At 43.8% G+C, this 24,236-nt stretch overlaps 1 protein-coding gene across 1 annotated transcript in view; it reads left to right on the top strand.

The window, feature by feature from the left end:
• Positions 1–3,995: 3,995 nt before the first annotated feature.
• LOC119977439 (adrenodoxin-like) overlaps positions 3,996–24,236 on the top strand; it is a 37,498-nt gene continuing 17,257 nt past the window's right edge. Inside the window, exons 1-2 of the mRNA XM_038818348.1 lie at positions 3,996–4,287; positions 17,718–17,842. Of these exons, the coding sequence (XP_038674276.1) occupies positions 4,085–4,287; positions 17,718–17,842 (328 nt within the window). The 5' untranslated portion in view covers positions 3,996–4,084. The remainder of the gene's footprint in view (positions 4,288–17,717; positions 17,843–24,236) is intronic.

Here is a 24,236-nt window from a genome sequence, read left to right as displayed (position 1 = left end):
AACAAATGAAGGAGGACTTTAGGAGATGGGACATGCTCCCGCTGTCACTGGCGAGGAGGGTACAGACCATGAAAATGATGGTCCTCCCCAGATTTCTGTCTGTCTTTCAGTGTCTCCCCATCTTTTTCCCGAGGGCCTTTTTTAAACTGGTGATTACAGTGATTTTGGGCTTTGTGTCGGCGGGTAAAGCCCCGTGAGTGAAGGAAGTGTTGTTGGAGCGTAGTTGGGGGGAGGGTGGGTTGGCACTGCCAAACTTTTGTAATTATTACTGGGCAGCTAATATAGCCATGATTAGGAAGTGAGTAGCGGGGGGGGGGGGGGGGGGGGGGGGGGGCGGGAGGGGTGTTCTTGCTGGCCTGGTACTCCACAAGCCCTGTGGTAGTGGCGGCTCAGAGAGTCTGGGGACAGTGGAGGAAATATAGGAGAGCGGAGGGAGCATCGGTCTGGGCCCCGATTTACAACACCCATCGGTTTGTGTCGGGAAGACTGGATGGAGGGTTTCAGAGATGGCAAAGAGTAGGAATTGAAAGGATGGGAGATCTATTTATGGACGGGAACTTCCCTAGCTTGAAGGATTTGGAGGAGAAATTTGAACTGCCAGCAGTGAATGGGTTTAGATATCTGCAGGTACGGGATTTTCTGAGAAGGCAGGTTCTGACCTTCCTGCATCTGCCACCACGGGGGACACAGAACAGGGTAGTTTCCAGAACATGGGTGGGAGAGGGGAAGGTATCGGATATCTACAAAGAACTTATGGAGGCGGAGGAAACTCAGATAGAGGAACTAAAGGGCAAGTGGGAAGATGAGCTGGGGGAGAGATAGAGGCGGGTCAGTGAGCGAATGCCTTAAGCATGATTAACACATCCTCATCATGTGCCAGGCGTAGCCTGATGCAATTTAAGGTAGTCCACCGGGCACACATGACGGTGGCCCGGATGAGCAAGTTTTTGGGGTAGAGGACAGGTGTGCAAGGTGGGCGGGAGGTCCAGCAAATCATGTCCACATGTTTTGGGCATGCCCGAAGTTTAGAGGGTTTTGCTAAGGCTATGTCCACGGTACTTAAAACACGTGTGGTGCCAAGTCCAGAGGTGGCGATCCTTGGAGCGTGAGAAGAGCCGGGAGTCCGGGGGCGAGAGAGGCTGATGTTTTGGCCTTTGCCTCCCTGGTAGCCCAGAGATGAATTCTGTTAATGTGGAGGGAATCGAAGCCCACAAAATTAGAGACCTGGGTTAATGACATGGCTGGGTTTCTCAGTCTCGAGAAAATAAAGTTCGCCCTAAGAGGGTCAATGTTAGGGTTCGTCCGGAGGTGGCAGCCATTCGTCGACTTTCTCTGAGAAAATTTAAATGTCAGCAGAGGCAGAAATCTAGGAGGGATAGGGGGTGGGGAGGGGGTATTAGGCTATTGTTTCATTGTTGGGGGTCCAAAGAACGTGATCGGGATAGAAATGTTTTATGTACCATATTTATGTTGCTGTCCTCGTTATTCTTATAAAAACTACAAATACCCTAATAAAATGTTTTTTTTTTAAAGTGAGGTGTTTCTTGTGAATGCAATGGGTTGGGGTGCCAGTCTGGAAGTGTTGACATTTAGGGTAGCCACTGACAGGTTCAGGCATTTCGGGGTTCAGGTGACTGGGGAGTGGTTGACGATGCACAAGTGGAACCTGACAATGTTAGTGGAGGTGGTTAGGGGTAATTTTAGGAGATAGGATATGTTACACCTGATATTGGCAGGGAGGCTCCAGATGGTAAAGATGAATGTTCTGCTGAGGATCCTGTTTGTATTCCAGATCCTCCCGATCTTCATCCCTGAAGATCTTTTTCCAGGAACTGGATATAGTGATCTCGGAGTTAATATGAGTGGGGAAGGTACCTCGAGTAATGAGGGCCCTGTTACAGAGGCAGAGACAGAAAGGGAGGTTGACGCTACCAAACCTGCTTCATTACTACTGGGCGGAGAACATGGAGAAGGTGAGACGGTGGTGGGAAGGAGAGGGGTTAGAGTGGATTAAGATAGAGGAAGAATCCTGTAGAGGCTCCAACCTGAGGGCCATGGTGTTGTCTATGATTAGGGTGTGGAACCAGTTGAGCAGACACTTTAGGATGAATGGGATGTCGCTGCTGACACCACTGTGTGGGAACCATGGGTTTAAACCGGGGAGATGAATGGCAAGTATAGGAAGTGGAAGGAGGTGGGGCTGGTGAGGGCGAGGAATTTGTACCTGGAGGAGCAGTTTGCCGGCCTGGAAGAGCTGAGGGAAGGGGTGAGCTGCCGAAGGGAAGCAAATTCAGGTATAAGCAAGTGAGGGACTTTGCGCGAAACATCCAAGAATGACAATCCTGTAGATCACTCTTGAGAAATTAAAGAAACCTCCAAACTAGGTAATCATCACAAGATCTGGGCATACCAGCAGATAACCTTTATACTTTAGAGACTCATAGGTTCATCTGTTAAATACAGTTATGTACTGGTAACTAACCATGAACACTGAAATCAAAATAGTTATACTTCTTTGGAAGGGGGGTGGTGAGGAATGTTGTAATATGCCTGGAAGAGATAGATATCAATATGAGATCACCAAAAGGAAATGTATCATGTGATTCAATCTTAGTTTCACTTTTGCTTTCAGCTGAACACACAGAGCTCTGATGTCTTCATGCTTCATATCCTTGTTTAACTATTCTCATGTGCCTAATCATAGAGTGTCAAGAGATTGTACAGCATGGAAAGTGGCCCATCAGATTCTACCCAGCCATCGAGCATTCATCCACTCCAAAAACATTTTCAGCACTTGGTCTGCGGCTTAATAAATGAACCCACAATATGTTTACCAAGTCCCTTGAGTGATTGGTGCCTTGTGTCTTGTACAGTAAATAAGCACAAGGTATTTTATCATTATAATAGTACAAGTATCAACCTGCAAGCCCTTTCAACACAAGTCAAAAGTAGGCAGAAAGACAGCAACCAGGTCAGCAACATAGAATCATAGAATCTACAGTGCAGAAGGAGGCCATTTGGCCCATTTTGTCTGCACTGGCCCTTGGAAAAAACACCCTACTTAAAACCACACCTCCACCTTATCCCCAGTAATCCCACCGAACCTTTTTGGACACTAAGGGCAATTTAAAATGGCCAATCCAGCTAACCTGCACACCTTTGGACTGTGGGAGGAAACCGAAGCACCCAGTCAAGATCCTCTACCTCACTATCCATAGTTCCAGACTAAGACATGGCACAGAAACTTGAACTCCGACTGAAATGTAATAACGCATACCACCACCAACCCAACAGGAGGGAGGCCCGATTATATAGACATTACTTTCACATGTTCTAATTTGAGAAGCTAAAGCTACAAAGCAGCAACTGGAGTGGTTCTCAACGTCACATTCTTCAGCTTTGCAGCCCCTGTCCCATCCAAGGTCCCTTTCCCCGCCCCCCCCCCCCCCCCGCCTGCGCAGGCCCCGCGCCCCGTCTGCTCAAGCCCCGCCCCCACCTGCTCCGGCCCCGCCTACTGCTCCCGTCCCGCCCTGTCCCCGCCCTGTCCCCGCCCCCGCCCCCAACTACTCCCGCCCCGCCCTATCCCCACTCCGTCCTACTCCCGCCCCGCCCTTTCTCAGCCCCCGCCTGCCCAGGCCCGCCCTCTACTCCCGACCCGCCCAGTCCCCGCCCCCTCCTTCTCCGGCCCCGCCCTATGCCCGCCCCTTCTATTCCGGCCCCGCCCTTTCTCCGCCTCCGCCTGCTCAGGCGCCGCCCAATCCCCGCCCCCTCCTACTCCGGCCCCGCCCCCTCCTACTCCGGCCCCGCCCTATCCCCGCGCCCCCTGCTGTAGCCCCGCCCGTTACCCGTCCCCTCCTGCTTCAGCCCCGCCCTTTTTGCCCCGCCCCTGCCCCAAGCCGGCCTCTCCAGGTCCCGCCCCTTTACCAAGCCCCGTCCTCAAAGTCCCGCCCCTCCCTTTGCCCCGCCCCCTCGCTGGCCCACCCTCCAGGACGCGCGCGGCCAGTGACGTCACCACAGGCAGGTGGGCGCGCGGCCAGGCCAGCGGAAACAAGTTTCAAACGGCGTCAAAGTGAGCGGTCCGGTCATGGCGGTCACGGCTACTCGGCGATTTCTGCTGACTTCCCAAAGTGCGGTGTTCAAGCGTTTGCGGCACCATGATTGTTCTCGGTACTGGGGCCCGAGGAGTTGCCGGGGAGAGGACGGGCTGTCTTTCTGTGGCAGAGTGGGTGCGAGCAGCAGGGAGACGTGGGGCCGACATTTACTGAGCACGGCCGCCCGGCTACAGAGGTGAGAGGCACCGGGGCGGGGCAGTGCAGTACCCAGAGGGGCTGTGCTCATTTCTGCTGAAATGGATGTGGTAACAGATGACTGTGTAATGTGCAATAAAGGAACTTTAACCTATTGATGATTGTCAGATCACATGACATTGCCCAGGTGGGCTGAGGGCTTTCTCAGAGGAGTGTCATGACAGGAAAGTCACGGGGGGCAGAAGCGGATATGAAGAGTTGGTATTAAACCGAGGCTGTGTGTTTGCCTTCGAGCTGGACGTAAACATCCTATGGCACTTACTCTAACAGCAAGGCATATCTCCAATATCGGCTTGCCCTTTAACAAAGATTAAAGTTGATTCTGAGGCTTTTGATCCCATTGCCTTTAGCGCGACCTCGCAGTGTGCACTTTGGGCGGTTCCCCATAGTCCAACAGTAAACAGCATACTGTATCAAGAAATACAGGTATTGGGTAAATGTGATTTATTTTTGATTAGAATTGAGATAGACATTCCAACTTGTGCATCTCTTCCAAGATTCCTGTAAGTATATCTTCAACTATCCTGAGAGTTGGCATGGAGGAAATGTATTTGAAGATTGTATTAGGATTTGAAGAGGTCAAAACGCTTCATAAAACTGTTATAGTTAGCTATAATTTAAAATAATTAGATTGTTAGAACTTTGAATATGTTGAAGTTTTTCATGTGCTCAGGACAAGTACAAGAATGCATATTTCAAATGATCACTGCAGATTATACTACAGGACAGATGGGTGCTGATTGACAAGTCAACTTTGTTTGGCTGAGGCATTACCCTGTTTAAGATAATTAGTCAAGTTTGTAATGTGGCTCATTTTACGTTTGCTGGATACATTGATACACAGGGACCAATTTTCTTCAAGCAAAGGAATATATTTGAGCCTTTTTTGAATTACTCGGCAGCTTGAGGAGCCTGTTGTTCCCTCTTGATTTTGCCATGCCAACATTCAGCCAATAAAATGTGATTGTTTTAAATTTGACATTCTTGCATTTGTTCTGATTGAGTTAAAAAGCTTCCACAAGATGTTCTCTTTTCATCAATCAGATTCAACATTTTATTATTTTGTTTGATAACTTGTGAGTAACTGGGAGTTTTTAAAAGTATATGCAGATTTGGATCCTTCAGCCTCTTTTCGCTCTGTGTTGTCCACCATGTTGTTACGAGCCAAATGGGCCTAATTGGGAATCTAGAGCAAGTTAATTACATTTCTGGTTAGTAAAAAAATCTGCCAGTTCCCCTTTATCCACCTTGAATGTTACTTCATCAAAAAACTATTGGATTAGTTAAGTATGATTTCTTTTTCACAAAGCTCTGTTGTCTCTGCCTGATCACATCGTGACTTTCTAAGTATCCTGCTGTAACTTCCTCAATAATGAATGCTAGCACTTACCCTATGACAGATGTTAGGCTAACTGACCTATAGTTTCCTGCTTTCTGCCTCCTTTCTTGAATAAGGGTGCTACAGATTTCCAATCTGCTGGAACCCTTCCAGATTCTAAGGAAGTTTGGAAGATCAGAGCCAATGCATCTGTGCCACCACTAAGACCTAATCCTGGGGACTTAGTCAGCCTTCAAGTCAAATTGTTTTCAGAGCATTTTCTCCCTTGTAACGTTGATTGTATTAAGTTCATCCCTCACTATCAGTTTGATTTTCAGTTATTTTTGGGAAGTTTTCCAAGTCTTCTACTGTGAGCACAGATACGGAATACCTGTTCAATGCTTCTGCCGTTTTGTTTTCCATTATCGATTTCCCCGTACTCTTTAGGGGATCAACTTGAGTTACACTTTTGCTACTCAAATACTGGTAAAAATGCTCACTCTGTTTTTATATTGCTAGCTAACTTTCTCTCATACTCTGCTTTCTGACCCTTTATTATCTTTGTAATCATTCTTTGCTGGTTCTTCGAGCCTGTCCAATCCTCTGACTTAGACCTATTCTTTGCAATTTAATACTAGCTTTGACTTCCTTATTTCGCCATAGATAATGCATCCTCCTCAAAGAACCGTTCTTTTTCAGTGGGATAAGTCTTTGCTGAGAGATAAGACCATAAGACATAGGAGTGGAAGTAAGGCCATTCGGCCCATCGAGTCCACTCCACCATTCAATCATGATTGATTTCAACTCCATTTACCCGCTCTCTCACCATAGCCCTTAATTCCTCGAGAAATCAAGAATTTATCAATTTCTGTCTTAAAGACTCTCAATGTCCCGGCCTCCACCGCCCTCTGTGGCAATGAATTCCACAGACCTACCACTCTCTGGCTGAAGAAATTTCTCCTCATCTCTGTTCTAAAGTGACTCCCTTTTATTCTAAGGCTGTGCCCCCGCGTCCTAGTCTCCCCTGCTAATGGAAACAACTTCCCTATGTCCATCCTATCCAAGCCATTCATTATCTTGTACGTTTCTATTAGATGTCCCCTCAACCTCATAAGATATTAAATATCTTCTTAAACGACTGCCACTCTGTCTCCTGGCCTACGTTTTAACATAGATTCCCAGTTCACATCTGCCTTCATACCCTCATAGTTGGCTTCATTTAGGTTTAAAACACTAGTCATGAACCCAGACGTCTCGCTTTCAAACTGAACCTGAAATTCTATCATGTTGTGATTGCTGTCACTTAGTGGCCCTTCACTGATGTCAACCAGCCTGCTCCTTGTTTGGGTCTTGAATGTGAATGTACTGTTGTAAGCAATTGCTCCCAAAACATAGAATCATAGATTATCATAGAATTTACAGTGCAGAAGGAGGCCATTCGGCCCATCGAGTCTGCACCGGCTCTTGGAAAGAACACCCTACCCAAGGTCAACACCTCCACCCTATCCCCATAACCCAGTAACCCCACCCAACACTAAGGGCAATTTTGGACACTAAGGGCAATTTATCATGGACAATCCACCTAACCTGCACATCTTTTGACTGTGGGAGGAAACCGGAGGAAACCCACGCACACACTGGGAGGATGTGCAGACTCCGCACAGACAGTGACCCAAGCCGGAATCGAACCTGGAGCTGTGAAGCAATTGTGCTATCCACAATGCTACCGTGCTACCCATGAATACATTCTATGAATACATTTTCCGGCTACCTTTGGAAATCTGATTCTCCCAATATATAGATGATTATTGCAGTGCCTTCTTGTCTCATTTTGATTACTTCCTGTCCTACTGTGTAGCAAACTCCCAATCCAGAACAATGTGATTGACTTGTATCGGCCCTCTGTGTTGAGGAAAGAATAAGCCTGAATCCAACCTGTAACTCGACGGTTTTATTTCCAAGCTTGCAGAGTAAAGACATGGATTCTTCCAATGCCCCCAACACCCAGTAGAAACACCATTTTACACTCTTGTAATGAAGCCCCAATGCTTCGCCAAGTAGGGACAGCTGCTCTTGGTTACCAATTTAAAGCATGTACTCTATTGCAAAGATCAAGCTTCAGATTAAGCCCAAGATGAGGTGCAATGCCTTTTCTTGTCAGGTTGGATCTTGTATGACTCTTGTGGAGACCTTGAATTTTTCAATTTGAATTGTTTTTTAGTGCAAGCAAGGAGATGGGCTAAGATATTACCCTGTCCACACTTTACATTGGCTTTGTAACTTTGAGAATAGAATAAAAAATAAACAAACTCTGAAATGGGCCAGCAAGCTGCTATCAATTGTACCAAGCCTGAAAAGTTGAATAAGAATAAAATAAAAGAATAAAACCTCTCGCGCTGCAGGAAAGGATGTCCTGAAGCGTGGTACATTGGCAAGACCATGCAGACACTGCGACAACGAATGAACGGGCATCGTGCGACAATCACCAGGCAGGAATGTTCCCTTCCAGTCGGGGAACACTTCAGCAGTCAAGGGCATTCAGCCTCTGATCTCCGGGTAAGCGTTCTCCAAGGTGGTCTTCAGGACACGCGACAACGCAGAATTGCCGAGCAAAAACTTGTAGCTAAGTTCCGCACGCTTGAGTGCGGCCTCAACAGGGATCTTGGATTCATGTCGCATTACACCCCCCCCCCCCCCCCCCCCATCTGGCCTGGACTTGCAAAATCCCACCAACTGTTCTGGCTTGAGACAATTCACACCTCTTTAACCTGTGATTATCCCTCTCCCTGGATCTGTAATGATTTGATTACCTGCAAATGCTCGCATTCCAAGCATTGTCCAGCATCTCTGACTTTGTCTATATAAATGTTTCTGGAACATACCTCGCCATTCACCTGAGGAAGGAGCTGCGCTCCGAAAGCTCGTGTTTGAAACAAACCTGTTGGACTTAACCTGGTGTTGTAAGACTTCTTACTGTGCTCACCCCAGTCCAACGCCGGCATCTCCACATCAAGAATAAAATCAGGTATACCACCTGGCATTGACCTATGTATCTGACTTGACAAAGGCAGACTCTGCTGAGTCAGTCCTGTAAACTCCACTATCATCTGAGAACTTGTGCCAAAATTGGGAAAACTGTCCCATGACTAGTCAAACAGCAGCTTGACATAGTCATACTCACATGGTCAGTGTCCCAGACTCCTCCAATCACAGTCTGACCCGTCAGGACTGATCCACTAGCGATGGCAGCACTGTGGTTTACAGTTGGGAGGGATGACTTCGAGCCCAATGAAACTTCATGGCATCAGGTCAAACATAAGCAGAGAAATCTTTTGCTGGTTACTGTCTACTCCCCTCCCTCAACTGGTGAGTCATTGCTCCTCCATGTTGAACACCACTTGGAAGAAACACTTCAGGTAACAAAAGCAAAGAATGTGCTCTTGTCGGTTGCCCATTACCAAAACTGACTGAGCTGGCTGAGTCCTGAAGGACATATTTTGCCAGAGTATGCCTGCAGCAGGTGGTGAGAGAACCAGCTTGAGTGAGAAACCTACTTGACCTTGTTCTCCACGATCTATTTGTCCCAGATGTATCTGTTTGTGACAATATTGTTAGGAGTAACCTTATGGAGACAAGATCCCATCATCACACTGAGGACACCATCCATCGTGTTGTATGGCACTATATGCAATGGATAGATTCAGAGCAGATCTAGCAGCTCAAAATTGGAAACCCATGAGATTCTGTGCGTCACAAATAATAGGATATATTTCGCCACAATCTGTAACCTCATGGCTGGGGGTGGGATCAACCCCTGGATCAGTGAGGAGTGCAGGAGAACATACTAGGAGCAATTATAGCTAAAAATGAGATGTCAGCCTGGTGAAGCTACAACGCAGGGCTGCATGCCAAAAGATGGGAGGGAGCAGCAAGTGGTAAGCAATCCCACAATTAAGAGATCAGAGTAAAGCCCTGCCCTCCTGCCACATCAGTTATGAATGATGTCAGGCAATTAAACCACCACCTGAGGAGGAGTCTCCTCAAACATCTTCCTAAATGCTGGTAGAGCCCAGCACGGCAGTGCAAAAGACAAGGCTGAAGCATTTGCAACCATCTTAACCAGAAATACTGAGTAGGTCATCCATGTATGCCTCCTCCTGCAGTCCCCAGCATTGCAGATGCCAGTCTTCAGTCAATTTGATTTACTGCACATGATATGAATAAATGGCTGACGGCGCTGGAGCTAATAAATGGGCCCTGACAACATTAAAGCCATAGTACCGAAAGCTTGTTCTCAGAACTAGCTACTCCCCTAGTTCAGTCCTTCCAATACTGGCACCTACCTGGCAATCTGGAAAAATGCCCAGGAAATTCCTTTTTCCAAAAAGCAGGACAAATCCAATCCAGCCAATTAATGCTCCATCAGCCTACTCTGAATCATCTGCAAAAAGATGGAAGCAAGCAATCATTTGCAATTCTATCAAGTTGCACCTGGTCTGTAATAGCTGCTTACTGATGCTCAGATCGGATTCTGCCAGTTTCGCTCTATTCATGATCTCATTATGCCATTGGTGCAAATGTGGAAAAAAAATAACACAATTCCACAGGTAAGGTGTCTATGATACCAAGGCAGTAGTTGACTTGTGTGGCATCAGGGCGCTGAAGCAAAATTGGAAGCCGGTGAGATTCCAGGCATTCCTTTAATTCATTGGTGTCACACGTAGCACAAAGGAAGATGGTTGTGCTGTGATGGCCAATCATCTTAGCCTCAGGACATTGCTGCAGAAGCAAGATAGTGTCCTCGGCCCAACCACCTTCAGCTACTTCATCAATAATCTTCCCTCCAACATAAGTTCAGAAGTGGGGAGGTTCACTGATAATTCCAAAGTGTTGAATATCTTTTGCACTTCTCACATCCTAAAGCAGTAGCATGCAGCAAGACCTGAACAATATTCAGGCTTGGGCTGATGGGTGACAAGTCGTAATCCTGCCACACGAGTGCCAGACCATCTCCAACAAAAGTGAATCAAATCTCTTTAAACTAAGACACTTGCTTGGGCACACTACCGTCTCCCAATCCCCCACCATCAACAACCTGAGCGTGAGTCACTATGGAACAGAAACTGAGCTAGACCAGCCATATAAATATAGTGGCTAGAATAGTTGGCCAGAGGCGGGGACTATTGCTGCTAGTAACTCACCTCCATAGTTCTCAAAGCCTGTTTAACATTAGTTAGGCACGAGTCAGGAGTATGATGGAATACGTTGCACTTGGCCTGTGTGAGTGCAGCTCTAATAATACTGAAGAAGCTCGTCACTATCCAGGACAAAGCCCATTTGATTGACAATGAATCAACAACCTTCTCCCTCCACCGCTGGCGCGCACTGCAGTGTGTACCATATACAAGATGCACTGCAGCAACCTGCCAAGGTTCCTTCGACAGCACTTTCCAAATCCAGCCCTAGAAAGACATGGACAGCAGGTGCCAGGGAACACCACCACCTGCAAAACCCCTGCAAGTCACACAACATCTGTCTTGGAACTAAATTGTTGTCCCTTCATTGCTGCTGGATCAAAATCCTCAACCTCCCTCCTTAACAACGCTCTGATTGTACCTACCCCATTTGGACGGCAGCGGTTCAAGAAGACAGCTTACCACCACTTTGTTGAGAGCAATTGGGGACGGACAATAAATGCTGGCTTAGCCAGCAATGTCCACATCCTATGAATGAATTTTTTAAAGTTATTTTGCCTCCGTCTCCAAACAGGGTAATTATTTTTTTCAAATTGTTTACAAATCCATTTTAATCCTTTGTTGTAGATGGATGCCTGTTGCTATCCAGTGAAAGAAAGCCGACAAAAAGATTCTTTGTTTTACATTCCACAGCAATGCTTTATCCCTTTACATGTTTTCGTTTACTATACGTGCATGCGTCAGCACAGATTTTAATTACTTGTTGCATATCTAGTACATTCACCATTACCATTTCACCTCCTGCGTCTTTGTTGATTCAATAATAGTTACTTACCATCCTAAAATAATTAGGCTTGGTTTAGTGATCACCCTAAATCGGAAAGCATGGGCTCAATCCAGAGATTTGAATAGATGGTATTGGTTGGCACTTCTGTGGAACACTGAAGGAGTGTTGCATTGTTGGGTATGTTTTTTTGATGAAATGTTATACCTTTCGGACAGTAGCGTGATTATTAATTCAGAAGCCCAGGCTAATACTCTGGGGACATGGGTTCAAATCCCACCTTGACAGCTGGTGGAATTTAAATTCTGTTAATAAATTTGGAATATAAAACTAGTCTCACTAATGGTGACTATGACAACTATCACTGTCGTAAAAACCCATCTGGCTCACTAATGCCCTTCAGGGAAAGAAATCTCCCATCCTTACAGCAGTGTGGTTGACTCTTATTGACCCCTTTGAAATGGCCTACCAAGCGACTCTTCAAGGATAATTAGGGTAGGCAACAAATACTGACTTTGCCACGATGCCCAGATCCCATGAAAGAATAAAGGTTTTTCTTTTCTATTAGATGGATGGCAGTTAAAGATCTAATAGTTCTTTTTGGAGAAGAGTGTGAATGTTCACCTTGTGTGCTGGTGATCATTATCCCCCAAATAGCAGGATATCTGGTCATTTGCAATACGATTTCAGCAGTCTGAAGCTCTCACCAATCGGAATTCTCCATGAAACAGAATTCTGGGCTCTAAACTTTTATAAATTACTGGTTAGGCTTCAACTGGAGTATTGTGCTCAATTTCCCAAACTATTTATTTGGAATTAATTTTAATTCATCTAGGATTTAATATTGGGCAAGCAATCTGAGGTGATTATACAGTTGAGGTAAGTGAGGGGTTGGTAGAGTTGGATGCCATCAGCATGCTTGTGGAACCTGACCCCATGCTCACAGATTCTGTTGCACTGGAGGGGAGAGGGAGGGGGGGGGTGGGGGGGGGCACATAGCTGCATGAGGAGAAGACCTCCAAAGAGAGGTTATTAAAGAACATCATAATTGATGGTGTAGGAGGAAAAGCTATTGCTGGTGATGTGCTTTACACAGGTTAGAAATGAGACTGCTTTTTCGGCACTGGAGGAAGAAAGTTTGGTTAACTTTTTTTTAAATGCTGCTAAAATAAATTGGAGATGTTTGAGGAGCAATAATGCACAGTCTCTCATTCAGATATCTGGCAATGTAATCTTGGTGCTTTTTATTGTCAGAAGAAAATGAGAAAATACAACATAATAGAAAGGGAAAATATATACAGTCCAACATACACAGAGCTAGTGAAAAATGAAAATATGTTTCAAGTTCCTGACTGCATGTCGTCTTGTATTTGTCTTTAAATGAACTCGCTATGAAGGTGCACAATTTAAAAATCTGATCCATTTACTAATTATTTACATGGCCACTCGTGTATGGGGAACATGTCTCTGGGATTTAATTTGAAAAGGGCTAGTAATTTTCAAATAATGATCTGAAGACAGAATTCTCAAGATAAGGATTGCATTTCTGTGTTGTTTTAAAATATAGTCCATATTTAAGTGTATTTAAATCATGGCAGTAAGTGCTACTGCTGGGTTTAGTGATTTAAACTGAACTCTCAACTGTTGTTGGTTACTACTGATGTGTATGTACAGCAAATAATATTAGGTAAATTGTACTGCAACCTTGTTTGTTTCATCTTACCTGTCTGATACAATTCAATCTCAACATTATTTCCATTTTCTTGGGAAAGTTCTGACAATCATATATATTCTTTATATACACTTTCAGCCATAAAAGGACCATAGAATTACATCAACTTTCAGCCCAACTGGTCTGTCAGTGTTTATGCTCTTCAAGCTTCTTCCTATCTTTCTTCTTTTGACTCTATCAGCATTTCTCTTAAAGTTTCAGAATTCCCCTAAATATAAATTAGTGACAGCAGTGGTGCCAACAGAAATCTATGTGGTACTCAGTAATTCTCCTCTGCTTGTTGCCACTTACTTGTCAACCAACTTCTTATCCATTTCCAAAGTATACGCTCGCATGCTTAATAAACAGCAATTATGTCTGTCATTTCACACTTCTCCACATTTGCAATTTGCAAAAAAGCAGCCAACATCGATGAAATACGATATGTCCATGTGGCCATTGCACAGGTGGTGTACTCTGCAAGACCCACACCTTATTTCCTTTTCCTAACAAGCAATTTGGTAGTTGGAATGGGATTTCTGTTCACTGTCACTGTTCATCTGGAACTTGTATCTGCGAGAGTTCATAGACGAATCAGCATAAATGTTCTTCCTGGTCCCACAAATTACATTTTTCTATTCGTTCATGGGATGTGGGTATCACTGAGCAAGCCAACATTTATTGCCCATTACTAATTTCCCCTGAGAAGGTGGTGGTGAGCTGCCTCCTTGATCTGCTGCAGTTCCTGTGGTGGAGGTACACCCACAGTGACGTTAGGAAGTGAGTTCCAGGATATTGACCTAACAACAGTGAAGGAATGGAGATGTATTTCCAAGCCAGGATAGTGAGTGGCTTGGAGGGAATTTGTAGGTGATGGTGTTCCCATGTGTCTGATTCTGATCCTTCTGGATGGTAGCGGTCATGGGCTTGGAAGGTGCTGTCTAAGGTGCCTTGATGAGTTCTTGCAGCACATTTTGTAGTTGGTGTACACTGTTGCCACTGTGCATTGTTGTTGGGGTGAGTGAATGTTTGCGGATGGGGTGCCAAACAACCTGGCTGGCGTTGAGCTTTGTGAGTGTTGTTGGAGCTGTACTCATCCAGGCAGGTGGAGAGTATTCCATTACACTCCTAGCTTGTGCCTCGTAGATGGTGGACAGGTTTTTGGCCACAGGATACCTACTCACTGAACTGCTCTTCTATCCACATTAATTATTTGGCTAGTCTAGTTCAGTTTCACCCAGCATGTTGCTTGTGTGGGATTCAGCGATGGTAATGTCATTGAATGCCATGGGGCGATGGTTAGATTCTCTGTTGTTGGAGATGGACATTGTGTGGCACTTGTGTGGTGAGTGTTACTTGCCATTTGTCAGCCCAAACCTAGATATTGTCCAGGCCTTTCTGCATTTGGACATGGACTGCTTCAGTATCTGAAGAGCTGCAAATGATTCTGAACATTGTGCAATATCAGCCAACATCCTCACTTTTGACCTTATTATGGAAGGAAGGTAATTGATGAAGCAGCTGAAGAACCTTAATAAAAATAACTTCAGACGCATCATGCAGCTGTCCTTTTGTGGACCGTAAGCAGAGGTGTTTTAAATTTCGAAATAGGCTGCCACGTTTCCTCAAACACTCTTTAAAATATGTGACATCTATTTTAAAGCTACTTGCAGCAAACTCTCTTTAGGGTTCAATCAGAAGTATTGTTTATTCATACATTTGAACATGGGGGATAGTCGTTACAGCTGCATACACACACAAGCACAGAAGAAGGAATTTAGAAAGAAAGAGTTTTACAACTAGGAATAATATTTAAAAAAAAAGAAAAGAACCAAAAAAATGAATGTTAATTCATGTGAATGTCAGTTCAGTAAGGATGTCTTCATGTAGGTGTTAAAGTTCAGACAGGTTCAGCAAGCTGAAAGCAGGAATTGCCAAATTCCTTTTAAAATTGGTGATGTTGCAGCAAAATGAGGTTGGTATCCAGAGACCTGGTCCGATCCACAGGCAAAGGCAGGAATCTTCCAGAAAACCCGGCTTCAATGAGGTTTAGACTTGAGGCAGGCTTGGTTGTGAGCCTGGAATCCGGCTTTGGTGTTGATAGCCTAAATGGGAGTCCAGGAATGTAACATGAAAAATTTCCTAGGGCTGCATGGTAGCACAGTGGTTAGCACAGTTGCTTCACAGCTCCAGGGTCCCAGGTTCGATTCCCGGCTTGGGTGACTGTCTGTGTGGAATCTGCACGTTCTCCCCATTCTGCGTGGGTTTCCTCCGGGTGCTCTGGTTTCCTCCCACAGTCGAAAGATGTGCAGGTTAGGTGGATTGGCCATGCTAAATTGCCCTTAGTGTCCAAAATGGTTGGGTAGGTTACTGGGTTATGGGGATAGGGTAGAGGTGTGGGCTTGGGTAGGGTGCTCTTTCCAAGGGCGGGTGCAGACTCAATGGGCCGACTGGCCTCCTGCACTGCAAACTCTATGAACCCAAAGATGTGCAGGTTAGCTGGGCTGACCACGCTAAATTGCCTGTTAATTGGGAAAAAAAAATTGGGTACTCTAAATTTGTTTTAAAAATGAAAATGTTCAAACCCCAAGGGAGCTTAGAACATGTGATGTTGACTATTGATGAGTTAGTTTCAGGTAAGCATTCAGTTGCTATGTCTTAGGTCAAAATCTGTTGTTTACCTTCAGAGATAGATGGTGGCTATTCGCGCAACCACAAGTATAAAAGTTTTGATAGCTGTCTCTTTGTTACAGTGATGTGGAAATGCCTGTGTTGAACTGGGGTGGGCATAGTAAGAAGTCTGACAACACTAGCTTGAGTCCTGATGAAGGAGCTGCACTCCGAAAGCTAGTGATTTCAAATAAACCTGTTAGACTTTAACCTGGTGTTGTAAGACTTTCTTTGTTACAGGTCAAGGCTGGGGTAGTCAGACTGGTTGCTGCTCTCCTTGTTGTAATGTGTCCCCATAATGATAGGTGTGCGATTCCACAAGGATGAAGGTTGAACTTTGTTCTGCTGTTGCAAGTTTCCAGAACCACAGCCAACTTGCAAATCTTGTGACCTGTAGCAACCATGTTTTTGGTCCAGCAAAGTCCATATTTTAAATAAGCAGAAAGTCAGGTCTGAGTTAAATAGTTTAAGATCACTTTCATGTCTTATGGGCATGACAGTATGTTATAGAGTACTACCTAAGATACAAGAATTATTCTGCAGCATGAAACAAATGGGTGCATGTATTTAGTAATACCAAACAAAATGGCAGTGGTGGGACCAAGCTGCAACCCCTGTCATGTTGAGTGAATGGACTTAATATTGTTGTGATATTTATTCCTTAGAACATAATCTAGTGTAACAATCATAGAATCCCTGCAGTCCAGAAGGAGGCCATTTGGCCCATTGAGTCTTCACTGTTGCTCCGAAAGAGCACTCTACCTGGGTCCATTCCTCCGCCCATCCCACCCTATCCCTGTAACCTAACCTGCACATGCCTGGACACTAAAGGGCAATTTAGCATGGTCAATACACCTAACCTGCACATCTCTGGACTGTGGGAGAAAACTGGAGCACCAGAAGGAAACCCGCAAAGACACTGGGAGAACGTGCAACCCCACACAGACAGTTACCCATGACCGGAATTGAACCTGGGCCTCTTTAAGAGCTGTGAGACAACAGCCCTAACCACTGTGCCATTGTGCTGCCTGGAATCCTGGAAAGATTTCCCAACTTTTCTCCCTGCCACTGTTTTTCTGGAAACTTCGAGTCAATTTTCTGATAGTTGATCTGTGGTATTTTATTCAAGTGGTTATTATTTGTGTATTCAATCACAATGAGTGTCAGAATACTATTTTCACACAGTATTTCAGCACAGCCTGATATTTTCCCTCTCTGACATGTGTACGCGGTCTTCCCATAAGGATTGCTTTTTCCTGTTATGGGTAGCATTCAATAATGCAAAACTCCTTTACTAGTTTTACTCATCTATCCAGTAACACTACTGTTTTTCTAAAACTCCAAGGTAATATGTTGAAATTCTGCAGAGGGTTTTATGATTTATTGGTGAAATCTACCATGAGGAACTTTATCTTCAAAATTCTTTGAATTGTTCAAAGTACTATGGTCTTATGAAAAGAAAGAATGTGCAAGGTTACAGGGATGAGGTAGGGGAGTGACTCTAGGTATAATGCTCTTCCAGAGAAACAGTGCGGACTCGATGGGCCAAATGGCCCCCTCCTGCACTGCAAAGATTTTGATTATTCATATTGGTTTAATGCTCTTTAATCACTAAAACCTCCAATATAATACGCGCATTCTTTCAGTTGGTACATGTCAACATCTTTTCACTTCATTCACCTTTAGACAGCAAAACAAATGTACCTATCATGTACTTGTTCTCATTTTGCAGTTCTAAAGATAAAATAACAGTCGATTTTATTAACCGTGATGGAGAGAAACTTACAGCAGACGGAAATTTAGGCGATTCTCTTTTAGATGTTGTCGTTGATAATAACTTGGATATCGATGGCTTTGGTAAGTTCTATTTTTAATTCATTGATAACTTGGATATTGATGGCTTTGGTAAGTTCTGTTTTTAATTCATAACTTGGATATTGATGGCTTTGGTAAGTTCTGTTTTTAACTCAACAGTATGAATCAATCATTATCTGAAAAACATAGTTATATGGAGTGGCACAGTGGCTAGCATTGCTGCCTCACAGCTCCAGGGACCCTGGTTGAATTCTGACCTCGGGTGACCTATCTATGTGGAGTTTGCACATTCTCCCCGTCTCTGCGTGAGTTTCCTCCGGGTGATCAGGTTTCCTCCCACAGTCCAAAGACGTGCAGGTTAGGTGAATTGGCCATGATAAATTGCCCTTGGTGTTCAAAAGGGTTAGGTGAGGTTACTGGGTTATGGGGATAGGGTGGAGGTGTGGGCTTAATTAGAGTGCTCTTTCCAAGGGCCAATGCAGACATGATGGGCCAAATGGCCTCCTGCACTATACATTCGATCATTCTAGGATTCTAATTCACAATATACAATTCAAATTGAAGAAATATCTTTGTTAAATATATTGCAACATTGATATTGAGAACTAAATGTGTCTTTTGTCAAAAGTATACTTTAGACAGTATATTCTCGGGGCAAAAAATTCCCGCGAAAAGCAAATTTATAATGTAAATTTATTCCTTTTGATTTCCCTTTGTTCCCATTTCTTTTCTTTTATCTTTATTGATTTTTTTGGTCCCGAGATCATTAGCTAAGACTTTAAGTCAAGTGGGAGAAGTACAGAATTCAAAGTTTCAAATAGCTTGACCACTGGAACACTATGTTCTCAAGTTTTTTATTTGGGAAAAGAAATCCCAGATTTCCTGGCACCCAGGAAATTGGCCGGATTCTGTTTGGTTGGTTGGCAGCCATTGGGTTGGCCAGGGACAGTGATTGGTTCCTGCCTGTCAACAAACAGTGATTGGTTCCTCCCAGGTGAGGTTTTCAGAGAGAACCCAGCAGAAGACATGAGATCCTCGAACTAAGAAGGTGTGTCTGGGGCTGGAATTGACCACACACTAGCCCAAGGTATCGTGACAATAACCACTATACGATAGTTTGAATCTAACTTGAAATTAATTCAAGGTGATTACTTTTCTCTTTCAGTGTTTCAATTATTTATATAATCAAACATAATATCCTAATTTTATTTGTCCTGATTTATTCAACTTCGGACACTTCAGTACTACTTCCATGTAAAATTGCTTTTCATGTTAAAACTATTTTTGTAACTACAACTAGCTTCTTCAGTAGAGAAAAAACTTGATTATAATTAACTGTTGGAATGAAAATAAACGTTGCAGTCAGTTGTGCGGTGATTTTTGCCCTCTGAAATGTGACTGTGAATGTTAATTTTTTGCTTGCTTATTTTTCTTACACTATTTTTCTCAGTGTATAAACATTGGAGCTTTGTATATACATATGCGACCAAATAGGATTCACACAGATTGCAGCATAATACAAACTACCATAGGTTAATACCATTTCCGCAATAGTACTTGTGCTTTACAGGCTTCCAGATTTAACATTGAGTTCAACATTTTCAAATTGTAATCGCTGTCTCCATTCTCTTTATGGCAGCTATTGATGATGATTCTACTATTCCCATGTGCACCACCTCTAGACCCATCTTTTGTTTCTTTTTTACCAGTTCCTTTTTGCCTTACAGCACCATTCCTTTTGATTAATTTGTCCAGCTTTAAACCCTATCATAGACTTTCAATTTTGTTCTCCCCTCTCCCTGCCCTACCTCTGTACTTGCATATCTCTTGCCTGTACATCTCTTAACATTTTCAAGTTCTGGAAAGAGATCACCAACCTGACACTTTAACTCCTGTTTCTCTCTCCATAGATGCTCCCTGACTTATTGAGTAATCCCAGAAATCTCTGTTTGTATTGGTACCTCCAATGTATGATATAAATATGATGTATAGCAGGGAATAATGATTAATCAAAGTCATTCCTTTCCTTGGCTTGCCACTTCGCCATGCAGGAGAGGCTTGAATGTTCCAGAAATCAATGCTGTCTGGAGTCTTAAGCGGGGAGGAACCAGACAAAGCGCACTCCAAAACAAGTCTTGAATGGCGGACCAGGCGGACGTTACTCGTATTGTATCAGCGGCTGGGATGGCAGATGAAGTTTGCAACAGGAGGGATAACCCCAGTTGTCGAGGTTCCCTTGCCACTAGAATTGGACCTACCCTCTCTCAAGGACCATGTGTCTGCTGATGTGCAATGGCATACCCACATTAAAAGGTGTCCTGCATCAGGTGTCTACCTCACAGAAACCAGCGCACTCCCAGTGGAGTGGACATTATCTAAAGAATGGAAAGAGAACTTTTCACCTTGACTGGTTGAAATCTAAGAAGAAACCAATGCCACATCGCCCGTGAAACTTCAGTATATGAATGACAGGGCCATCTCCACTCTCTCAGAAGAGAATCGCCATGCCTGACACATTCGCAGAAGCATATCAAGGAATCAATCTCAAATTCAAGAATACTCTAATCCTTACCAATCAACCCCAGGGCAAGGTTCTGTCTCTCCCTCAGTCAAGATCAACTGAGAAAGCCTGCCAAATATGGAACGGTTTCATACCTGGGGAGCCACCTCTCCTCTAAGGCTGACATTGATGCAAAGTTCCAACATTGATGGTACCAATACTAGTATTCCTTAGATAGAAACCGGTTTTTGGAATTAATCTGCAAGTCAGGCAGTATCCGCGAGCACCTCCTTCGAACACCCAAGGTTGAGAGTCTTTGATGACCGCAGCATCCGTGCTGAAGCCAAGGTACTTGTGTACAAGGTGGTCATCCTCCCAACTCTTGTATACAGCTCAAACTTGGACTATGCACAGATGCCACCTCAAGGCCCTGGAGAGGTAGCATAACTCTGTATGAGACGGATTCGCCACATCAGCTGGGAGGACAGGTGTTCCAGCATCAGTGCCCTTGAAGGAGCCAGGAGCCAAGAGCACCTGCAACAAGGCCATAATCATCCAACACACACTCTGCTGGTCAGCCATGTGTCTGGTCGGCCATTTGCTTAGGATGTCAGAGAGTTCTGACTGCCAAAGTAAATCATCTTCACCCAGCTCAAGGAAGGCTTCCGAATAAGAGAGGGACAATGAAAGTGCTTCAAAGACAGCCTCAAGAAATGCAACATAGATATCAACACCTGGGAGACTCTTGCTCAGAAGAGATCTACTGTGAGGAACCTCCTGATTGAAGGGACAAAGTTCTTTGCAGACGCCCGATACAAAGAGGAAGCCCAGAAAAGGAGCCCAAGAAAGTTAATACCAGCAACCACAAGTCCAAGGACCGATGCCACCACCTGGAAACCCCTGTAAAGTGTGCTGTCGAAGATGCAGCTCTAGGATCGGGCTCATCAGCCATGCAAGACCCCACAGAGCCCATGACTAGTAACAGGGAGTTTCTTAGGTGGACAATCGGACTCATTAGTCAGTGATTGCCGAAAGAACCTGTCTTTGATAAATTTTCCAAGTTCATCTTTGTCATAAAAATAAAATGTAATTAAGTCAGCATTTGAAAAACAATACGTTACTAGCATTATAGTCTGCTGCTATCAGAAAGCGGACCTTAAGTGGTGCAGCCTGATGAGCAATGCTTTCTGCTGCCGGTGCCATTGAAGGTGACCGCAACCCTGAATATTTCTAGGAAGTCATTAGGTTGTCTGTGAGGACCTCCATAAAATTAGTTAACTAGCTACACATTGCTTTGTTTGAGGAAGCCAATTTATCATTTTATCCATGGCCAACTGCAGAACCCTGCATTTATACTGAGTAATAGGATTCCCAAAATCCAAGGTGGCATAGAGATTGTATTCTTGTTGTATTATGTATTCTCTCTATTAAGTTCATCACCGTGCCTAATGTCTAGCTTGTTTGAAACCAGTAGCATCAGATCAAACTTTCATCTTGGTGATTTCACTTTTGTCAAACTTTTTTAAATGAAAAAGTGTGTGGTTGCTTAGAAGGTCGTCTGCCCTTAGTCATGGCTAATGACACATGTGTCTTCTGCAGCGACACTTAGAAAACACATTTGGAATTTTCTGAATGCATCTCAGATGTTTGGAATAATTTTGTGATATTCTGCAATATAGTCTGGCTCGAGTTTCCGAGATGGTAACTTGTTCGATCTTAGGATTTTCCAAAACATTGATTTTTAAATGATCAATTAGTGTATTTACAACTACATTGACAATGTAATGAAACATTATAATACAGGTACAGTATCATCTGCGATCGGAAATCAGTATCATCAAAAATTGCACATTCTTATGAGCTACCATGTAGAATAATTTACTGGCTAGGTGATATATTGGTACTGTGGCGCGCTGGGCTAGTTATTGGCTTTGCATGCCAATCTTTTCCTGTGCTCTTGAGTGGTTCAATCGAACCTTGATGCCACTCATCTTGGTTCTCTGGTAGCTTGTCGAGCACACATGCATTTAAATCAAACACCGCCTTTAAGGCAGTCTTACTGTATTTTTTTTTCTGAATGTTATATATTCACTATTATGTATTCTTGCAAGCTTTAATAAAAAATAAACTTAATTTCACATGTCCCTTGTTAATTTAATTAAGGTTACAATTTTAACTCAGTCCCAAGGTTGATGGTTTTGAGATACTGTGCCTATGGAACTTTGAATTTTTCAAATAGAAAAACTCCCATCATGTATATACTTAGTTATTCAAAGGCCTAGTTTATCCCGTAAACTATTTTAAAAAAAATTTGCATTTTCCAAAGGCACAGGAAATGTGATAACCGAGTAGACGATTGTAATTTGTTTGTCTGACCACAAACTAAGGAGTATTGGGGTTTGAAAAGCAGCTGTAATCTGACTTATGTAAATTTTCTGCTTTTTAATATTTTCTATATTATGAATGCTTTCATGTATTAGCTTTTCCCTGAATTAAATAAGTAATTCTGATCAATAGTATGTATGTCATTTTAGTTAGGGTAAAACATTTGCACAGTTTGACATAAAAGGATTTAACGTAAGAACAGGAGTTACATTTTTATCCCATTTCTCTCTTTTTCCAATCTCTATCCTTGAGGCCCCCCCCCCCCCCCCCCCCCACATACTTTTATGCACTACTGAGAAAAGGCAACATGTGCCCTAAACTCCGGCAAAAAACAATTAAATGAGTGTATTCCGGGTCTACTTGCTCTTCCTGTGGCGCAATGACTAGTCTCCATTTAATCCTCTTCCTGATAACAAGATTAGAATAAACACCAAGGAGAACAAGTTTAAATTCTTGTTCATTCCTACTGTGTTCCAGGTTGCAGAGGTTTAAATCTGTGATTATCTGAGAAAATGCTTTCGTGCTTCAGTGGCTAGGTTATGCTGCATCCAGATCACTTCCCATTTCTAGAAAAGAAAGCTGCTCCTTTTCAAAATGCATGCAATGTCATTAATATGTTGTATTCAAATTTATCAGACTATTTTTAAAGCATTACTAACTTTATCTTGTGTACAAATAAAGATTGGTCCGCACCAAATACAGAATTCTAGTTAAACTCTTGGGCCAAGATTTTCACTCCTGGGTTGGGATCACAGAGACGGGATATTTTCTAGCTCCACCAAGCCAACCCAAGAGAAAGAGGCTCAGAAGGTCATTTCATGGGGACAGGCTAGATTAGTGTGGAAGCTGCCAGGTGTGGAGGTGGGCTGGTTGGTCTTCTGTGCTCTGGACTTTGTTGAACTTATTTGTAAAAAATTAAAACAAAAAATATCCCTGTAGATCTCAACCCTTCCACCCTGCCCCTGCCAAACTCCCTATGGCTCATCCATGCCAACTGATGCTGCCTCTTGGCCGCTCAACTACTATGCCACTCTATTCTTCTACCCACCGGTTCCAATGAGCTTTGGCAGTTCCAGAGAATCTATGCTCTTTTTACACAGTCATGTCTACTTTAAAAAAAAAAAAAAAAAAATCTCAAAGGGCACCAGTCATACCCCAAAGGGTGCCTTGCCTCTTCCGAAGAAGTACCTTGCCTCTCCAAAAGGGCACCCGAGCAATCCAAATTAATCCCAAGGTTCACACCTCCTACCAGGTCTAATAATTTGTGTTTCAGACACCTAGCACACCAAAATCACACAAGTGGGCGCAGCTACTGATTTATATGGGCAGAAACTGCTGAACCACTGATGTGCGATTAATTACCTGCCACCCACCCCTGCAAAAATGGCAGCGGTCAGTTTTTGGGGCGACATTTTCTGTTTTGGATCTCTGCCGGCATTTCCTCGCAGATGGAGGGCATCTCCGTCTGAGCGAAAACTCTGGTCTTAATTTTACTTTAGGTTTGCAGACTTAAGCCGTTGATGTCCCTGGCATCAGGAAAATAATGGGAAA

This window comes from Scyliorhinus canicula, chromosome 14, assembly GCF_902713615.1.
Source record: "Scyliorhinus canicula chromosome 14, sScyCan1.1, whole genome shotgun sequence".
Classification (NCBI taxonomy): Eukaryota; Metazoa; Chordata; class Chondrichthyes; order Carcharhiniformes; family Scyliorhinidae; genus Scyliorhinus; species Scyliorhinus canicula.
Note: the sequence above shows the minus strand (reverse complement) of the source record. Positions and strands in the feature narration are given on the sequence as shown.